The 15,100-nt window shown below is 41.8% G+C and overlaps 1 protein-coding gene across 6 annotated transcripts in view; it reads left to right on the top strand.

Moving 5' to 3' along the window:
• The window catches only part of pard3bb (par-3 family cell polarity regulator beta b), a 305,148-nt gene that overhangs the window by 117,999 nt on the left and 172,049 nt on the right, over positions 1 to 15,100 (top strand). For all 6 annotated transcript variants that reach the window (XM_036568581.1, XM_036568590.1, XM_036568609.1 and 3 more), the window contains 3 exons: positions 1,450 to 1,853; positions 6,060 to 6,199; positions 7,553 to 7,681. In XM_036568581.1, the coding sequence (XP_036424474.1) occupies positions 1,450 to 1,853; positions 6,060 to 6,199; positions 7,553 to 7,681 (673 nt within the window). The remainder of the gene's footprint in view (positions 1 to 1,449; positions 1,854 to 6,059; positions 6,200 to 7,552; positions 7,682 to 15,100) is intronic.

Below are 15,100 nucleotides of genomic sequence, written 5' to 3'. Positions count from 1 at the left end.
ATGTTTTTCAAAAAGAATAGCAGATTTTGATTTTTTGGACAACAGGACACCTTTCCACTTCACCTCAGTCCATCATTTATGAGCTCAACCCAGAGGTGGCAGCAGTGTTTTTGGATCCTGTTTATGTATGGTTTCTTCTTTACATACATTTTATGTCTCTTGTTTTTTCCGGTTTCCTTCTTCCTTTCTTTCTGTCTTTTCTCTGTGCATCTCTGTTTCTTCTCTTTTTTCTGCTTTTTCATTTCCTTTCTTGCTTTCTTCACATCTCTCCATATCTGCTTTCCTCATGGCTTCACTTTTTCCTCTTCAGCTCTCTTGTTTCCTTTGTGTATCTGGTCGTCTCTCTCTCTCTCTCTCTCTCTCTCTCTCTCTCTCTCTCTCTCTCTCTCTCTCTCTCTCTCTCTCTCTCCAGTATCATGGCTACTAAATACACAGTGCCCTGTCAGTCCATTGTTGTGGAGATTCGGCTGGTTTATGCTTATCACAACACTGGAGCAGCTTCAAAAGGGGTGAAAACACACAGCTCGACCAGAAACATCTGTTCAAACGCCAGAGTCCATCCAGCAGCCCTGGTCCTTGAAAGCTCCTCTGTGCTACATGCATGGGCTTTCCCACTAGCCACACACATGCGCACACGCAGGGCAACATTACAGTCTGCTGTCACACTCATTATTAGTACAAAACCCTGCGTTTGGCTGTTCTCACCACCTTCAAAAGCTTTGTTTTTCACACTGAGTGTGCTGGGAGGACTTGGGTTGGCTATGCTTATTAATTTACTTTTTTGTTTTATTTATTTGTATACAAAACAAGAAATCCTGGCATAGAGCCTTTAACATAGGTCAGTCTGAGTTTTACAGAGTCATAGTCAAGTTCATATTCACAGGCTCTTTTAAAATACACTCCATCATCAGTGATGGAAACTGGCTTTAAGGTCCTGCTGTACTTGTTGAGATGTCACTCCACCGCTTCAGGGGCATCACTCTTTCATTAATCATGTGCACTATGCACACTCTTCATATTTCATTTGTATGCCATGTGGTAGATCCGTCATACAGAAGGTTACAGTAGATTTTTATTAGATTTAGGATGGATGGATGAGTCTGGAATTGAATTAGTCAACACAAAGGAGTAAGAAGGATTGCTTTGTCATTTGTAAGGGGTAGAGCTCATTTGTCATAACCCCAATTATGCTGTGCCTAGAATGAGCTTCCTCCAGACTAAAATTAATAAAGATATTACATTTTCTTAATTGTTTTCAAATTCAACATCATTATTCATTTCATTGTATGCGAGCTACAATTAATTATTAAAGCCTTATGGAGCCATTGACCCCTCTGTTGAATCTCCATCATGATATTTCTCTGTGTCTGTCATCTTTTTGTCTCTTTTTCTTTCTCTGTATGTTCTTTCTTCATGTTATTTTATATCTTTTTTCCTTTCTCCCCTCAGGTCACAGGAAGTGTTCCGGCAGGCCATGCGTTCACCCATCGTGCGTTTAGAGGTTCTTCCAGCCGCTAATAAAGAGCGCTATGAGAAGAGCCTTATCAGTCACCTTTATAGCTCTGAGAACCATGAAGGTGCTTTCCGACCCAAAGAGCCCCCGCCGCTGAAGGTGAAGCCTATGGTGCGGCCTGTGGAAGTGTCCTCCTCAGGCAGGCAGGCTGAGCCTCAGGAGAGCAGCAGCAGTGTGGAGAGCCGCTGTCTGAGCTCTCCTCTGCCCCACAGCTTCTCCCCCACACCCCGTGGCAAGAGCAGCGACAGCCCCCTCCTGAAAAAGAGCCACACACTCTCACCTCTCGCCGGCTTTGCCAACAAGAAGGGTGGAAAGAAGTTCAAAATCGACTTGAAGAAAGGTGAGGATTGTATGAGATGTAAAATGCATCGATCTTGAAGTTGCGCTGTGTAAGATCTCTTAGTTAAAACTGAAATGCGTAGCATTACTGAGCCAGGAAGAAAAAAAATATGTCCATACGCTGAGAGAGTTTCCCTGTAAGTCCTAAATAGTTATTTAAGCCAGAGGTGTTGGTTCGGATATCGCAGGACTTTTTTCAGACCACCTCATGGTCAAAATCAACATTACGCTGATGAAGATATGATGGCAACTGTAGATAATTCACTTACATCCTCAGAAGATGGATGGGGAGGTCTGAAGCATCACCGACATTACAAAATGTTCTTCAATTCTGAAATGTTAAAATTGGTTATAATCCATCATAACAAAATTCAGTAAAAGATATGCTCAATTTGTGAAAATAAAATTCAAAGAGCTTAATTTTTTCATTGTTTTTTATTGTATATAATCTGCAGCAATTCAATAGTGTTGAATTGGGGCTCCTAGGTGGCATAGCTATCTCAGCATTGGCCCCTTTTGTCCAGAGGTCGCAAGTTCGATTTCTGCCACAGCATAATTAGCCTTGCTGTCTCTGCGTAGGTAGGATGGTCCTCCCTTTTTCCACCAGTCACTCAGCATGATGCTGGTCAGTGCGAGCATCTGTTAATCAATTAAAGCATTCACCTCCAAGCATGTTGAATGCGTGGTGGCATTGCATTAGATGCAGTGGTTGGAATTCATGTGTCTCAGAGGAAGCACGCCCTCCCAGCTTGGAAGCATCATTTCGGAGCAGACCTAACTAATGGGAGGGGGTTGTCAATGACTAAATCAGGAAGGACAGGAGAAAGAATAAATTACGAATCAAGTCATGGTCAGAGATTTACACCTCTAGTAAGCTGGGAAAGGGAAGACACTTTACTTCTGTATCTTAAAAACAATGATATGCACAATATTTTTACCATGACAACCTCAACTTCATGTCCTGGCATGACTTTTTATCATTAATTTATATTGTATTTAATAGCCTATAATATCTTAGCTTTATTTCCCATCACGCTTTGAATGTTTGTATCACTGTTACACTGAGGATCACTGTTAGAATATAATGATCACATGAGGCAGTGTAGATAACTGGTGTTATACATGAGGTAGTCTGTGCTTGTGCCTTCTTAATGTTTTGGTCAGCATTTGGAACTGTTTTGCATACTCAGTGATGTGTGCCCAAAGTAGTAGCCCTATTCTCCTTTGCTGCCCCCCCCCTTTGCTGCCTTCTTTGTAGTCCATGCCTCTGCAAGTCTGCAGCTGAATGGATGAAGCCATAATTTCAACCCGCAAAGTCTATTAAGTTCTTATTGATCCGGCCATTACTGATGATATGAATTCATTGCAAGAACAGAAAAGTGCTGACCGTAAAGGGATTGTGCTAAATGACTAACATAAAACACCAGCACAACGTTGCCTCTGCTGTGCTTGTGGGCTAGCATAGTGCTTTCATTCATGCCAGCTTCTGGAGCCTGATACGGGCCGTGTTAAAGACTATCCGCTCCCCCTGCGGCTGCCCCCATTCGCTCCGTCACCCCTACGCTCCGTCCATCACTCCTCTTCTCCTTCGGCCTGGCAGGGACACGGGCTGGATATATCCGGCCTGAAGACATGCCTCTTGTCACTCAGCGGGCGATAGCCTGTTCACTAATCTACCCATCACTCATCCTGACAGCATCAAGACCCTGATAAGAGGCGGGATAGCGGAGGTCAAGGCAACGGCGAGGCTTCAGTGCACCACCTGCTGTGCTGGAGTGCTCGTACTTCTAAAACCTCTCTCCCAGCTGAGCTGTCGAAACAAATGAGGCAAAGTTCAGCATTCATTCTTTCTGTTATTCCATCATGTTTACTCATATCATATCTGACATTATAGTTATGATATTTGTTAGTTATTCAACAAAAATACATACCCTGACCATCAAAAGTTTGGAGACATCGAACTTTTCAAAATACAAATGAAAAGCTAGATGAGCATTCATCTTCCATTGGTATTTAACATACTATAAGCCTAACATGGTTTATTTTAGCAAAAACAACAGAACACGTGTGTTTGTGACAGTATTGCCTTTGGAATAATGCTCAATTCCATTGTTGTAATGTCAGCATTCATCAGCGCTCAAACCTTTCAGTTGTTGAAATCATTTTTGAGCCAAAAGATTTTCAATTTAACAAGTAGCATGAAAAGGGAAACAGTCGTGTCCAGTCAAGGAATACACTGGAATAGGCATGAAACCAGCAGTGGAAAATACTTTAATCATTCAAATGTGTTATTATATTTGAGTGTTTTTGGAAAATGTATTATTTACTCTAGTTTTATTGAAATTCAATACTTGTCGAGAGAAAAATTGAAATACAAATCTCGAAGACTTGAGATATTTCTTTATTTTTATTTTGCCAATCAGTCATGGTCCCATGCATTTTTTAAATAATTTTTTATTAGTCATATCAATGTAAAAGGAAACTAGCTACAACTATACTAATTTGCCTTTATACAAGGACCAGTACCACCCATTAGTTGATTCAGTTCAGTTCTCTCTGTACTACATTAATTAAAAACAAAAAATAATAGTATGGTTGTCATATGTTCTGTCAAGTGACAGCTCTCTTATGTTTTCTAATTAGTGCAGATTATCAGTCAAGAGAGATGTAATGTCTAATTGTAATTTAAGAGTCTCACTCTTTGGTTAGTAAAGCTACTCCCTCTGTGCCTGACAGAGGCTGCGTCTGAATAGTTTACTGAATCCTCCTTTACTCTTTGGTTTCTTTTCTTTAGCACATGGTGTCACTAGATGTAGGCTGTAGATAAGGCAAAATCAAGGAGAGCAGAAAGGAAAGGTTTCATTTACATAACTGATGACTCCATCGCAGTGTGTGTTTAATTAAATGCTGTTGAAATTGTCTGTGTTGTGTATCTGGGTTCCAGTATAGCTGAAACCAACATTTTCTATAATGCATGTTCTTGAAAATAAAGTAATTATTGCCTTTGACTGACTAGAAGTGTGAAGTAGCACTGCTAACAGTAGTGTCATTCCCTTTAGCATCTTCAGCTGCTGGCTCCCCTTTGGTTCACATTTACACCCTGGTTAATCTAGATGTACTCTCTCTTGTATCTCTCATCACTCTCACAAGTACTCGAGCCAAGGGGGTATGTTGTTTGTTGAGTGCATCAATTTGTGACGGTAGCTGTTTGTCTTTTCAAATCAAACCTAATCGATTCAGCCATATTTTAGACTATTGGATTGATTTTCAGATCAGTTTTTCTTTACACCCATAGTAAAAAGCTGTTTTATGTTATCAGAACCTTTGCAGGTGTTTTTTTCCCTTCATATGTCACTGTGGGAGCAAAACCTTATATCTCCATTTTTGTTGTTTTTTATTTTTTTAACAGAAATTGAAAATGCCAGCTACTCTTTACTTCTATTCAAAGTTAAGAAGACTGTTTTTCTCTTCTGTAAAGTTACCATTACAAGATACAAGGTACGAGGTACTCGTTAATAAAGTTTATTAAGTATAATTGGCTGTGGCAGTTGAATAGATGTAGTCTAAGGTACATACAGTAGATCTGCTTTGCTTGGAGTTTGGTGTTTGATTTCTATAGGTCAGCTAGGAGTTCAGAGTCTATTCCTTACGCGCTCAATGTGTCGTGAATCATAATTTGCAAGAGAGAACTCTCTCTCTTACATTCTCTCCTCTCCTCTCTCTCTCCAACACTCTCTATGTAAAGATGTATTCATACGTGAAATTAAACTGTAGTCAGGCAGTTCTAATCTCCCTCCTGCACTGAGACGGCCCTGCATTCTCAGAGGCCAATGACACTCACATTTAGTATTAAACATTAAGCCAAAGCATGAGTGCTGATGCTGGCAGAGCTACAGCCAGTCAGCTCATCTGTACCCCTTTTGTCTGACTGTCTTTATCTGTTGGATGATCTATTTGCAGCTTTTTTTTATATACTACAATGCTCCAGACAGTTGCTGTCTGCAGTTTTGTGATCAATATAGGACAAGGCTGATTGATTACTGGGCTTTTAAAATAATTCTGGTCTCACAAAGTCTTAATCAATATAAGATCTGCTTTGTACAGAGTTTGATATTGCTGTTTAAGTAACAAAAATCAAAAAGTCTGTGTTTCTTTTGAGTTTCTTTTTTTACTCTCTGCTCTTCTTCCTCTGTATGTGTGTGGGCAGGTCCAGAAGGCCTGGGTTTCACTGTGGTTACCAGAGACTCTTCAGTGCATGGACCCGGCCCCATCCTTGTCAAAAACATCCTCCCTAGAGGGGCTGCTGTCAAAGATGGCCGCCTGCAGTCCGGTGACAGGATCTTAGAGGTGAGGAGATTATAAATAATACATATAAACTCGCCAGCAACTTTATTAGAAACACCCACTTTCTAAGTCCACCTATCTGTTGTCATGTGCAATTTGTACTGGCTGTTCTTGCCTCACCAGTGGTCAGTTTCTGACCCAAAAATCCTCATAGCTGGATATTTTTGGGTATATATATTTTTATAAAAGGTGAGAGTGAGAGAACTACATCGCTGCTGATGTCACTATATACACAGCAAAATGAAGCTACTTGGTTGGCGTGTTAGTGCTCTACCCTTGCTTTCTAAAACGTGTGCTTGTCTGTGGATGCAATGTCAACATATACTCCCAAAAATGCAGGACAAAAATGCTGAGGTGTACAAAATTTTCCTGCAGTAATACATTGGTAAATATCCTTGTAAATGCTTTTTGTGACTACTGTAACCTAGTCAGGGCTAACATTTTTCCATTATTTCATTGCTGGGATAGATGTAGCTTTTTGAAAAACTCATTTTAGAATTTATATAGCTTACTTTGGATGTTTGAAAAAAGCATATGTAGTTTGGAATAAAACAAATGAATTCTGTTTTATCTTGAGTTTTTTTTTAATTGTTTTTGACAGAATGTACAATCTAGAACTACATGTACACTAGAATGTATGTGCCTTATGTTTGCAATCACAAACTTCATGTATATGAAGTAAAACGTCAGAAACCTTACTAAACATACTAAGAATATGGTTTTGTTTAATTACCTCTCAGATGACTAGCTCGGCAGAGACCAGCTAACACCTCTTCTGCAGTGTTGACTAGTTAGCTAGTTGACTACTTTTTTTTGCGAATGACTAGTCGGCTTGTCGACTTTTTAGGCACAGCAATGTTAAACTCATGCCAGCGCAACACACACTGTACTGAGAATGAGCTTCGTCCCAAATATCAGCAGTGGTCAGAAACTGACCAATGATGAATGGGGTAGAACATGGCTGATGACTGTGCGAGACTACAGTTGGGTTACAGTCTGTAATTGTTCACTATATAGTAGACCTTATAATGTGACCAATGAGTGGAAGTACACGATTAAGAGTTTCTAATAAAGTAAAAGCTGAGTGCATATATTTGTCAGGTAAATTAATAATGTTCATGCCTACGGCTTGTTATTTCTGTGTGTACTGTGGCATACATAATATGTACCATTAAGACCCTTTATGGTGCGATGAGCACAATTTTTTAATGATTGTTAATAAAAGAGAGAATGAGGTGGAAAGCATCGCACAAGTATACCCTAATGGATATTCATCATACATTACCATGTGGGGGGAATTTTTCATTTGTCTGCATGTGTGTGTGCACATGCATGTGGTCTTTGTGCATATGTCAGGTAAATGGAGTGGACATCACAGGCCGGATGCAGGAGGAGCTGGTGGCCATGCTGCGCAGCACTAAACAGGGGGACAGTGTGTGTCTGGTGGTGGCCAGGCAGGAGGAGTTGTTCCTGCCGCGAGAGCTGGTAAGAGACTTCTCTGTCTAACATCTAACTCCAGTCCATCTGATACTGTGTCAAACCTCACCACCCTTCCACCCTCTTTTCCATCCATCTCCACCTTCCACTACTAATAAATCACTTCCTTTAAACCGTGCTGTCTCTCTGGTCTTTTCTTCCTTGGCAAAACACACTTACATACGCACATCACAGCCTGTGCAGCTGCTTGTCTGGTTGTTTGTAGACCTTCTAGTGAGGCCAAGACAGGCAGACAGCTCTTCACCAGTCGCATAAGAGGTCCTGCTCTTGGCCCAGTGCCAGCAGTGTACCGGACACCAGAGTTCGCTTTATATGCCCTTGTTGCCACACTTTCACATTCAGACTTCCTGCTTTTCTCCTCCAGGTGAAATACACTTAAATGTCTTCTAATCATATACTCATAAAGAACTCTTGAAAGGCTGACAAGCTACAAGTTTCTAGGAGTTTCAGAAACACAGTCACATACATTATATTGTGTGCCTTCTAACGTAAAGGGGAGCTCTGGCTCAAAACTAGCATTTAATATGTTATCATGTTTGCTGTATTCTATGGCACTGTATTCCTCATCCTCATCGATTTAACAGAATTCACAGTTTTATGTAGTTTTCATGTTATTATTCACCAGTTTTCTCTCACTGTGGTACCTGTGCATTATGCAAGTACATGCATACATAGCCATTGGCAGTCTCTGCGTTGTTCAGCTAATCCTGACTGCTAGCCTAGCCACTGGCTGGACTATAGGCTAATAAATACAACTAGGCCATCGTTAGTGTAACTCTAAACTCAGTCATCGAACAAGATGGTTTTTTTTGTTTTTTTTTTATCAAAGACAATGAAGCTGAAGAATGCATGCGGAGTGCAGTGTACTTGAATCTGGAGAATATGAAGAGGCTAATGCTAAAACCAGATCAGCCCCAGTGACTGGATAGCAAACTGGATAACAGACCGGGGTTCAATTTCTTAGCCAGGCAGAATCTGTGTGCAAGACTGCCACTGTTCTCCTTTCTGAATAAGATCACTTGCTAAATATGTAAAGATGTTTTTTTTTACTGTTTTCCCAGAAAAAAATGATTAGTTGCTTTTGGAAAGAATGTTAGTATGCCACAGAAAATGATGTATTTAGGAATGTGCAGCACTTCAGATCCGAGGACTACTAGAAAGATTTGGAAGTTGTCTCCCTGACATGCAGTGACAACAAAGCAAGTAAATTGGAAAGAAAACAGTGATTCTAATACTGCCAACACAAAGTGGATGTCAGAGACCATTTTTATCTATCTACATTCATCACCTAAATAAAAGAGCAGTTGTATTTTTCTCAAGTTCATTCCAACTTCAAGGAAGAGGGTTTTCCTTGTGTTTAAACTGGAAAAGGTTGCTTTAAAGTATTCTTTGGCTGTAGGATGCAGGTAAGCCTGTTCACAGCAGATGTAGCAATGGTTATGTTCATTTTGGCAGGAGTGTCCCTTTAACTGGGTAGCAGCTCTTCTGTGACTTTTGGGGATTTTGCCATTGGACTCATTTATTTGCTTTTACTTACTTTGTATTAACTAAAGTTAAAACTACATATTTCTGGGCCTTTTGGTCAACTAAGAAAATTGTTAGTGACAATTCTACATTCTACAGCATCCCACTGCTTAGCTTTTAGTGTTGCTTATCAGTGAGAACAGTATAAAGAACAGGTGAATGTTATATTTGGTTTGGGCATGCCTCCCTGTCTGTATCTCTGCTCTGTCTTGGCTGGAGAAGGTCACAGTCACTTCTGCTCTGTTCCTCGAGCCAGCCTTGAGGAGGGGAAGTCCTGTGTTTCTGTTTCCTGCTTTTGTCCTGGAGCCCTGATGGTGAGGATTACCACAAGCTTGTATGTGAGGAAGTGCTGCCTCCTCCACCTGTCTCTCTCTCTCTCTCTCTCTCTCTCTCTCTCTCTCTCTCTCTCTCTCTCACTCTCACTCACTCTCTCTACCTTTGGACTTTCTCTGGGTGTTATCATCTTTCCTGCTGTCTGCATCTTCTCTGATGAACCCTGTGACCCATATACCCAGCAAGCACCACACACACACCCACACGCCAAGCTGGCCGCCTCTCCATCTGGCTTCCTGCTCTTATCCCTTCGCGTGTTGATTTAGTGGTGGGCAGGAAGTGAGGCGGGAGGTCGGACCACACCTACAGGAAGTGCTGGAACATGCAGGTCTGTGTGAAGTCGGAGGCCGCAGCCGCGCAGCTGTGTGTCAGCCTTTTCCTTTGTCTCCCTCAGCATAGCGTCCATCGCTCCCCCGCTGACCCATTTCTGTCCATTTCAGCGCTTTCTGGAAATAGCCCGCTCATGAGAACTATGGGCATCTGCCCTGTTGCCACGGAGATGCCTCTCAAACTGTTCCCATTAGGAAGTGTGCTCTGACCTCTATTGTTTTTGCCATGTTGCGTATTTATTTAGATGCATTCAAAGCACCATCACAGGAATTGAGCTGTTATCTGTCCAACAAAGAGAGATTCAGTCTTCCTCTCAAACCACCAGAGAAATGAAACATGCCAAATGTCTCAGATGAAGCCAGTAAATATTATTGCGCTGCTAAATTGGCCAGTGTGGGGAGAATTCAGCAAAAAAAAAACAACAAAACAATTTCATGTATTTGATGACGCTCTCCATAGACTTGACCATGTTATGGCCTCTCTAAACATAAATTAATATGTGGGGGGGGGAAATTATGAAAGATTAGTTCATGCAGTTTGACATCTTAAATATGTATTTTGTCTTACATCATTTCTTGGGACCACCTCTCCAAACACATAGACACACGGCGTGTCAATTAAAGCATTTGATGAAGGATAAAAGCCCATTTTCACCATATTAAAGCCCATTCACACTTGGTGTTCTAGCAGATTCTCTGGTGAGTTTTGTGTGGCACTGTTCAATTACTGCTCTCTAGATTGCCTTACTGCACGCCACACACAGCAGCAGCTCTTTGACTGAGAGAGAGGCTGGTTTGTATGTGGCATTCTGAAGCATGAAGGAAGCTTGTTAAAGCTGACAAACAACTGCTTTAAGGCCCCCTCCAGAGTTTACCATGCCAACACACAGTGCAGAAAATTACTCATTTGCTGATGTGGTGACATTACGGGTATTTTATCAGGTAAGTACAGCGATCTGAGTCAGTTTGTAGGCTTTAGGGGGCATTTTTTTTTTGTATATTCAGAGTTCCGTACAGTGTATAGCCTCTGTTAAAACTAGTTTAATGTGGAAAGAAGGATGATTGATGGATTGACTACTGTCTGTGTGTGTGTGTTGGTGTGACTGTGCCTTTGTGGACAGAGATATCGAGGCAGGGGAGATTAATGTATGTGAAGAATGGCAGCAGGGCTGAATGGTGGCGAGGGGCAGAGATACATTTTAAGAGTAAAAGCTGAAGGAGGGCGAGTGACTGATGTAGAGGAAGGGTGAAGGAGAGATAGAGGCTGATAGAGCAGTAATGAATAACCGAGACAGAGAAATGGCTAGAGAGACAGATGGCCAGATGGTGACCAGATAGTCAAAGAGGCACCACAGAGTGGGAAAAAACGAAAAAATGAAGACTGCAAGGTTGAAACTGGAGAGAAAGCAAGCATAATGGAACATGGGATAGAAACATAAAAGAAAGCTGAGGGTGCTGCTTAAGAGTGAGATGTAGATGGAGAGAGGGATTCAAGAACGTTCATTCCAAATAGCAATGTTGGCGATGTTTGGATTCTGTATTACTCTGTCTGCCGGGATCTGGAATAAACAATATGGTAAATAATGCTGAGTGCAAGACAGGTACAAGTACAAGACTTGAAAAAAAAATAGGAATGGCATTTTAGATGCTGAAGTATAATATAATAATGACTGCAAGTGTCAATCTCTGACCTCACAGCAGTGTGATCCGAATATGACTCCTTTATGTGGGTCAATAAAAATTCAACTTTCATTTTTAAATTTATGATTCACAATTATTTGTATAGACTAAATACCCAAATGTGATGAGGAACTATTTACAATCAATTACTGTTTCTGTTTTTTGTGACTTTTTCAAGCTGTATTTTTACGAAGACACCTGTGCAAGTCAGCATCGCACTGAGCTGTAGGGGAAGAGAGAGAGCCCACTACGAGGCCACTAACTCTCTCTTGGGCCCCCAGCACAGATGGCTGTGGCATCTCTGGAGACTGAACACTCAATCCTCTAGCAATAAAAATTTTTTGAGTTTTTTTTATTGTGTACTTTATTACATATAATTATTATGTATTTTAATATTCCCAAAGCAATGCAGCTGAATCACAACCATCAGACCAATGCATCACAATGCATTGATGCATTCTTATACCCCTTATAATGACTGTAACACAGTGACAAACACAGTGATGCATTATAGCATGTGCAAAAAGGTGATGCCGTCAGTAAAAACAGATTTAGAGACCAGCTCGAGGGTGAGTGATAGAGAGACTGAAAGAATGATGGAGGTAGTCAGACAGATGCTGAGAGATTGGTGTGCTCCATTGTGTCCCTTGGGGCTTAAACAGCAGTAGAGGGACAGTGTAATTGGGGGTGGAGCTGAGACATCAGCCCTCACGCTGACAGGTGGGTTTGATACCTCACATCTGTCTACTGAACAAAGTACCTCCCGCATTTCTGCCCACCAGACGAGCTTTCAGTGCAAAGCATTAAGCCCCTGTGCTCACTCGCTCTTCAGTCGCCACACTCCGAAGCCCCCTCAAAGACCCCACACTGCTCCTAATTTCCAATTGAAGAGCGGCCCGCTGGGGGTGAGGACTGACCAGTCTACCTCCGCCAGCCCACTGAAGGATGAAATAGTAATGGTGATATTAGATATGACTCCTGAACAAAGAAGAGCGGGCGAGAGTTCATTTCCTCTTGTGTTTGTAGTGTTTCTCTGAGAATGAGCCAGAGTAAATACAGGGGATGGTAGATATAGCTGAAGCCACTGGTACACCTTCAGATGCACTGCTTTATGCTGGCCGTGTGGGGCTTGTTTAAGCTCAGATTTTGGCTCTACCATCTTGGAAAAGCACTCCTGCAAAGACAAAAAAGATGTTTTGAGAGTGTGATACTGCTGTAGTGGCGGCACACATGCCCTTCTAAAAGTGAGCAAGGAAGCGGCTGATTCCGGGCTGGGATCTTGGCTGCCTGCTTCTTAATCTCTTCTCCAGACCTTCAGCAGATACATACATTGCTTCCTCAATAAAGCTTTGAAGTGTGTCTCTGATGTCTCTGAAGAGGCCAGGGCTCTTACGCTGGCCCCATTTCCAACCCTGATGGTGGACCAGCGTTGGACTCGAGAGGAGAGTCAATAAACCCGCTTCTCTGAGCGCAAGAGGACGAGGTTATGGACCTCCATCCATGCCCCGACCCCATTTCTTTTACTGCTTCCACCCCTCTCCATGCAGCCCTTTCATCTGCACTTAAACAGAATCCATTTAGTCCTGTTCGACCCTCTCTTCCTCTTTCCTACAGCCCACTGCTGCCTTTAGCCTCTCATTGGCCTCTGCTGAATGGGCCATGGAGAAGGTTCTTTATTTAAAAAGGGCCACTGATGTCCATCTCATTCGCCGTTGTTCCTATCCAAGCCATAATGGCGCTCCATACGGAGCACTTCTGCATGGGCTGAACATGCTTGTGGGTTGAAAAGTGCACTTCATGCTCTCTGCTAGAGTCAAAGCTAGATCCATTCTTTCATGAGTCACTCACAAGCACATGCAGAAGCAGTTAGAGACATGGTAATAAAGCAAGCCCGATTTAACGAAGATGCAGTCATGCGTAATGACAGGCACTGTGTGTTTATTTATGCTTCGGAATAATTATGAACGGTGGGCTTGGCTCGTTTCATGAAACGAAGGCCATGCTGATGACTTTATTGTGGAGATGCCAGGAAAAAGCCATGCAGATGGCATAAATCTATTACAAATATCACCAGCTTAGAGGGAGCGAGGGAGAGCAGGGGAGGCGTTGAGAGGCCGAAAGCGATAGAAGAGGTAGGAGATGTGGGAAGAGAATGAGAGTAGGAACGGATGAGAGCGAAGAGATAGAGATGAAGAGAGACAGAGCAAAAGATGAAAAGACGTGGGTGTGCTGTTGAACACCCTCCTCCACTTCTCTACCATCTGCTGGTCTGTGTTAATTCATTTGTTGAGTATAACAAAGAGCTGTCTCACTGCCTTCTTACTCACACACCTATCTTTGCAAACTATCACCTGCTCCCTGCTGACAGGAAGTGGAACGCTTCCCAAATAAAGGATTTTGGGGAGATGTAGATGATATGAAGCCAGCCTTCACACAAAAAGGCTGGAATAAACTCTTTCTCTAATGCGCTCCCACTAGTGCTTAATTTTGTTCATACAAAGGCGATACAAGCCTTTGCTTTGGGTCCAATGAAAACAATCAGCAGCTTGCGTCCTCTCTTGCGTCTGCTGTGCGTTATTATAGGATTTGATTGCTAGTTTTGGCCAGTTAGCATTCTGGAAATCCTGCTAAACTCAAACAGCGAAATGGGCAGCAAGCAAGAGTTGAGAAGGACGTGGTCCCTCCCCTCCCTTCTTCCAGCCTAGTTTTCTTGTCTGTGACCTCATTGTCATGACCTCACACGTCCTCACTGAGCTGCTCCCATCTGTGCGCATGTGAGCTTACCGGATCTCCAGCTCCTTCTATTCTGCAGGCTGGATCAGCTCCCTCAATGGCTTGAGCCAGGCTTGAGTCAGGCTTTAGCAGTGCTCACGGGCCTGCTGGAATGAATAGCAGGCCGGCTGCGCAAGCTTATCCTGCCCTGTCCATTCCTGCCGGACATCTGATCCTGTGTCCATTAACCCTTAGAAGTTGGGAGTTACTATATTGTCATTTTACAATGCACTTCAAATGTGATTGAATAATCTTTAATTATTTAGTTATTTAGTAAATAACATTTGAATTTGATTTAAATTCTTTACCAACAGGTTTGAAAATACACTTTAGACATTATTAAATTTGTTTGTCAAAAACAAATAATTGATGTCTTCCCATAAAACGAGACAGCATGAACAGTGGTCAAATTATCTTATCAAAATAAAATATCTCTTATCGTTACAAATACTAACCTGACTGCAGTCACAGTTTGAGTTCTATTGTAATACCATGCAAGATATTTGGTATGAGAGATGGCAGCTCTGTTTGATGTGCATAGAACTTAGAATTCAGTTTGAGATTTTAGCCTTTGCTAAACATGCACTGAAATGCCTGAATATGCTTTTATCAAGAAAAAAAAAACTTTATGAAGGTTTTTCTTTACTATGTGTTTTTCAGTAACTAACTACATGCACTACAATGCAAACCAGCGGAGTTATTCTTAAATCATAGAGGTTTGTGATAAACATTTGGTTCATTACATAGATTTGTTCAAATCACAGATTTA

This window comes from Colossoma macropomum, unplaced genomic scaffold, assembly GCF_904425465.1.
Source record: "Colossoma macropomum unplaced genomic scaffold, Colossoma_macropomum, whole genome shotgun sequence".
Taxonomy (NCBI): Eukaryota; Metazoa; Chordata; class Actinopteri; order Characiformes; family Serrasalmidae; genus Colossoma; species Colossoma macropomum.
This window is presented reverse-complemented; position numbering and strand designations above follow the sequence as displayed.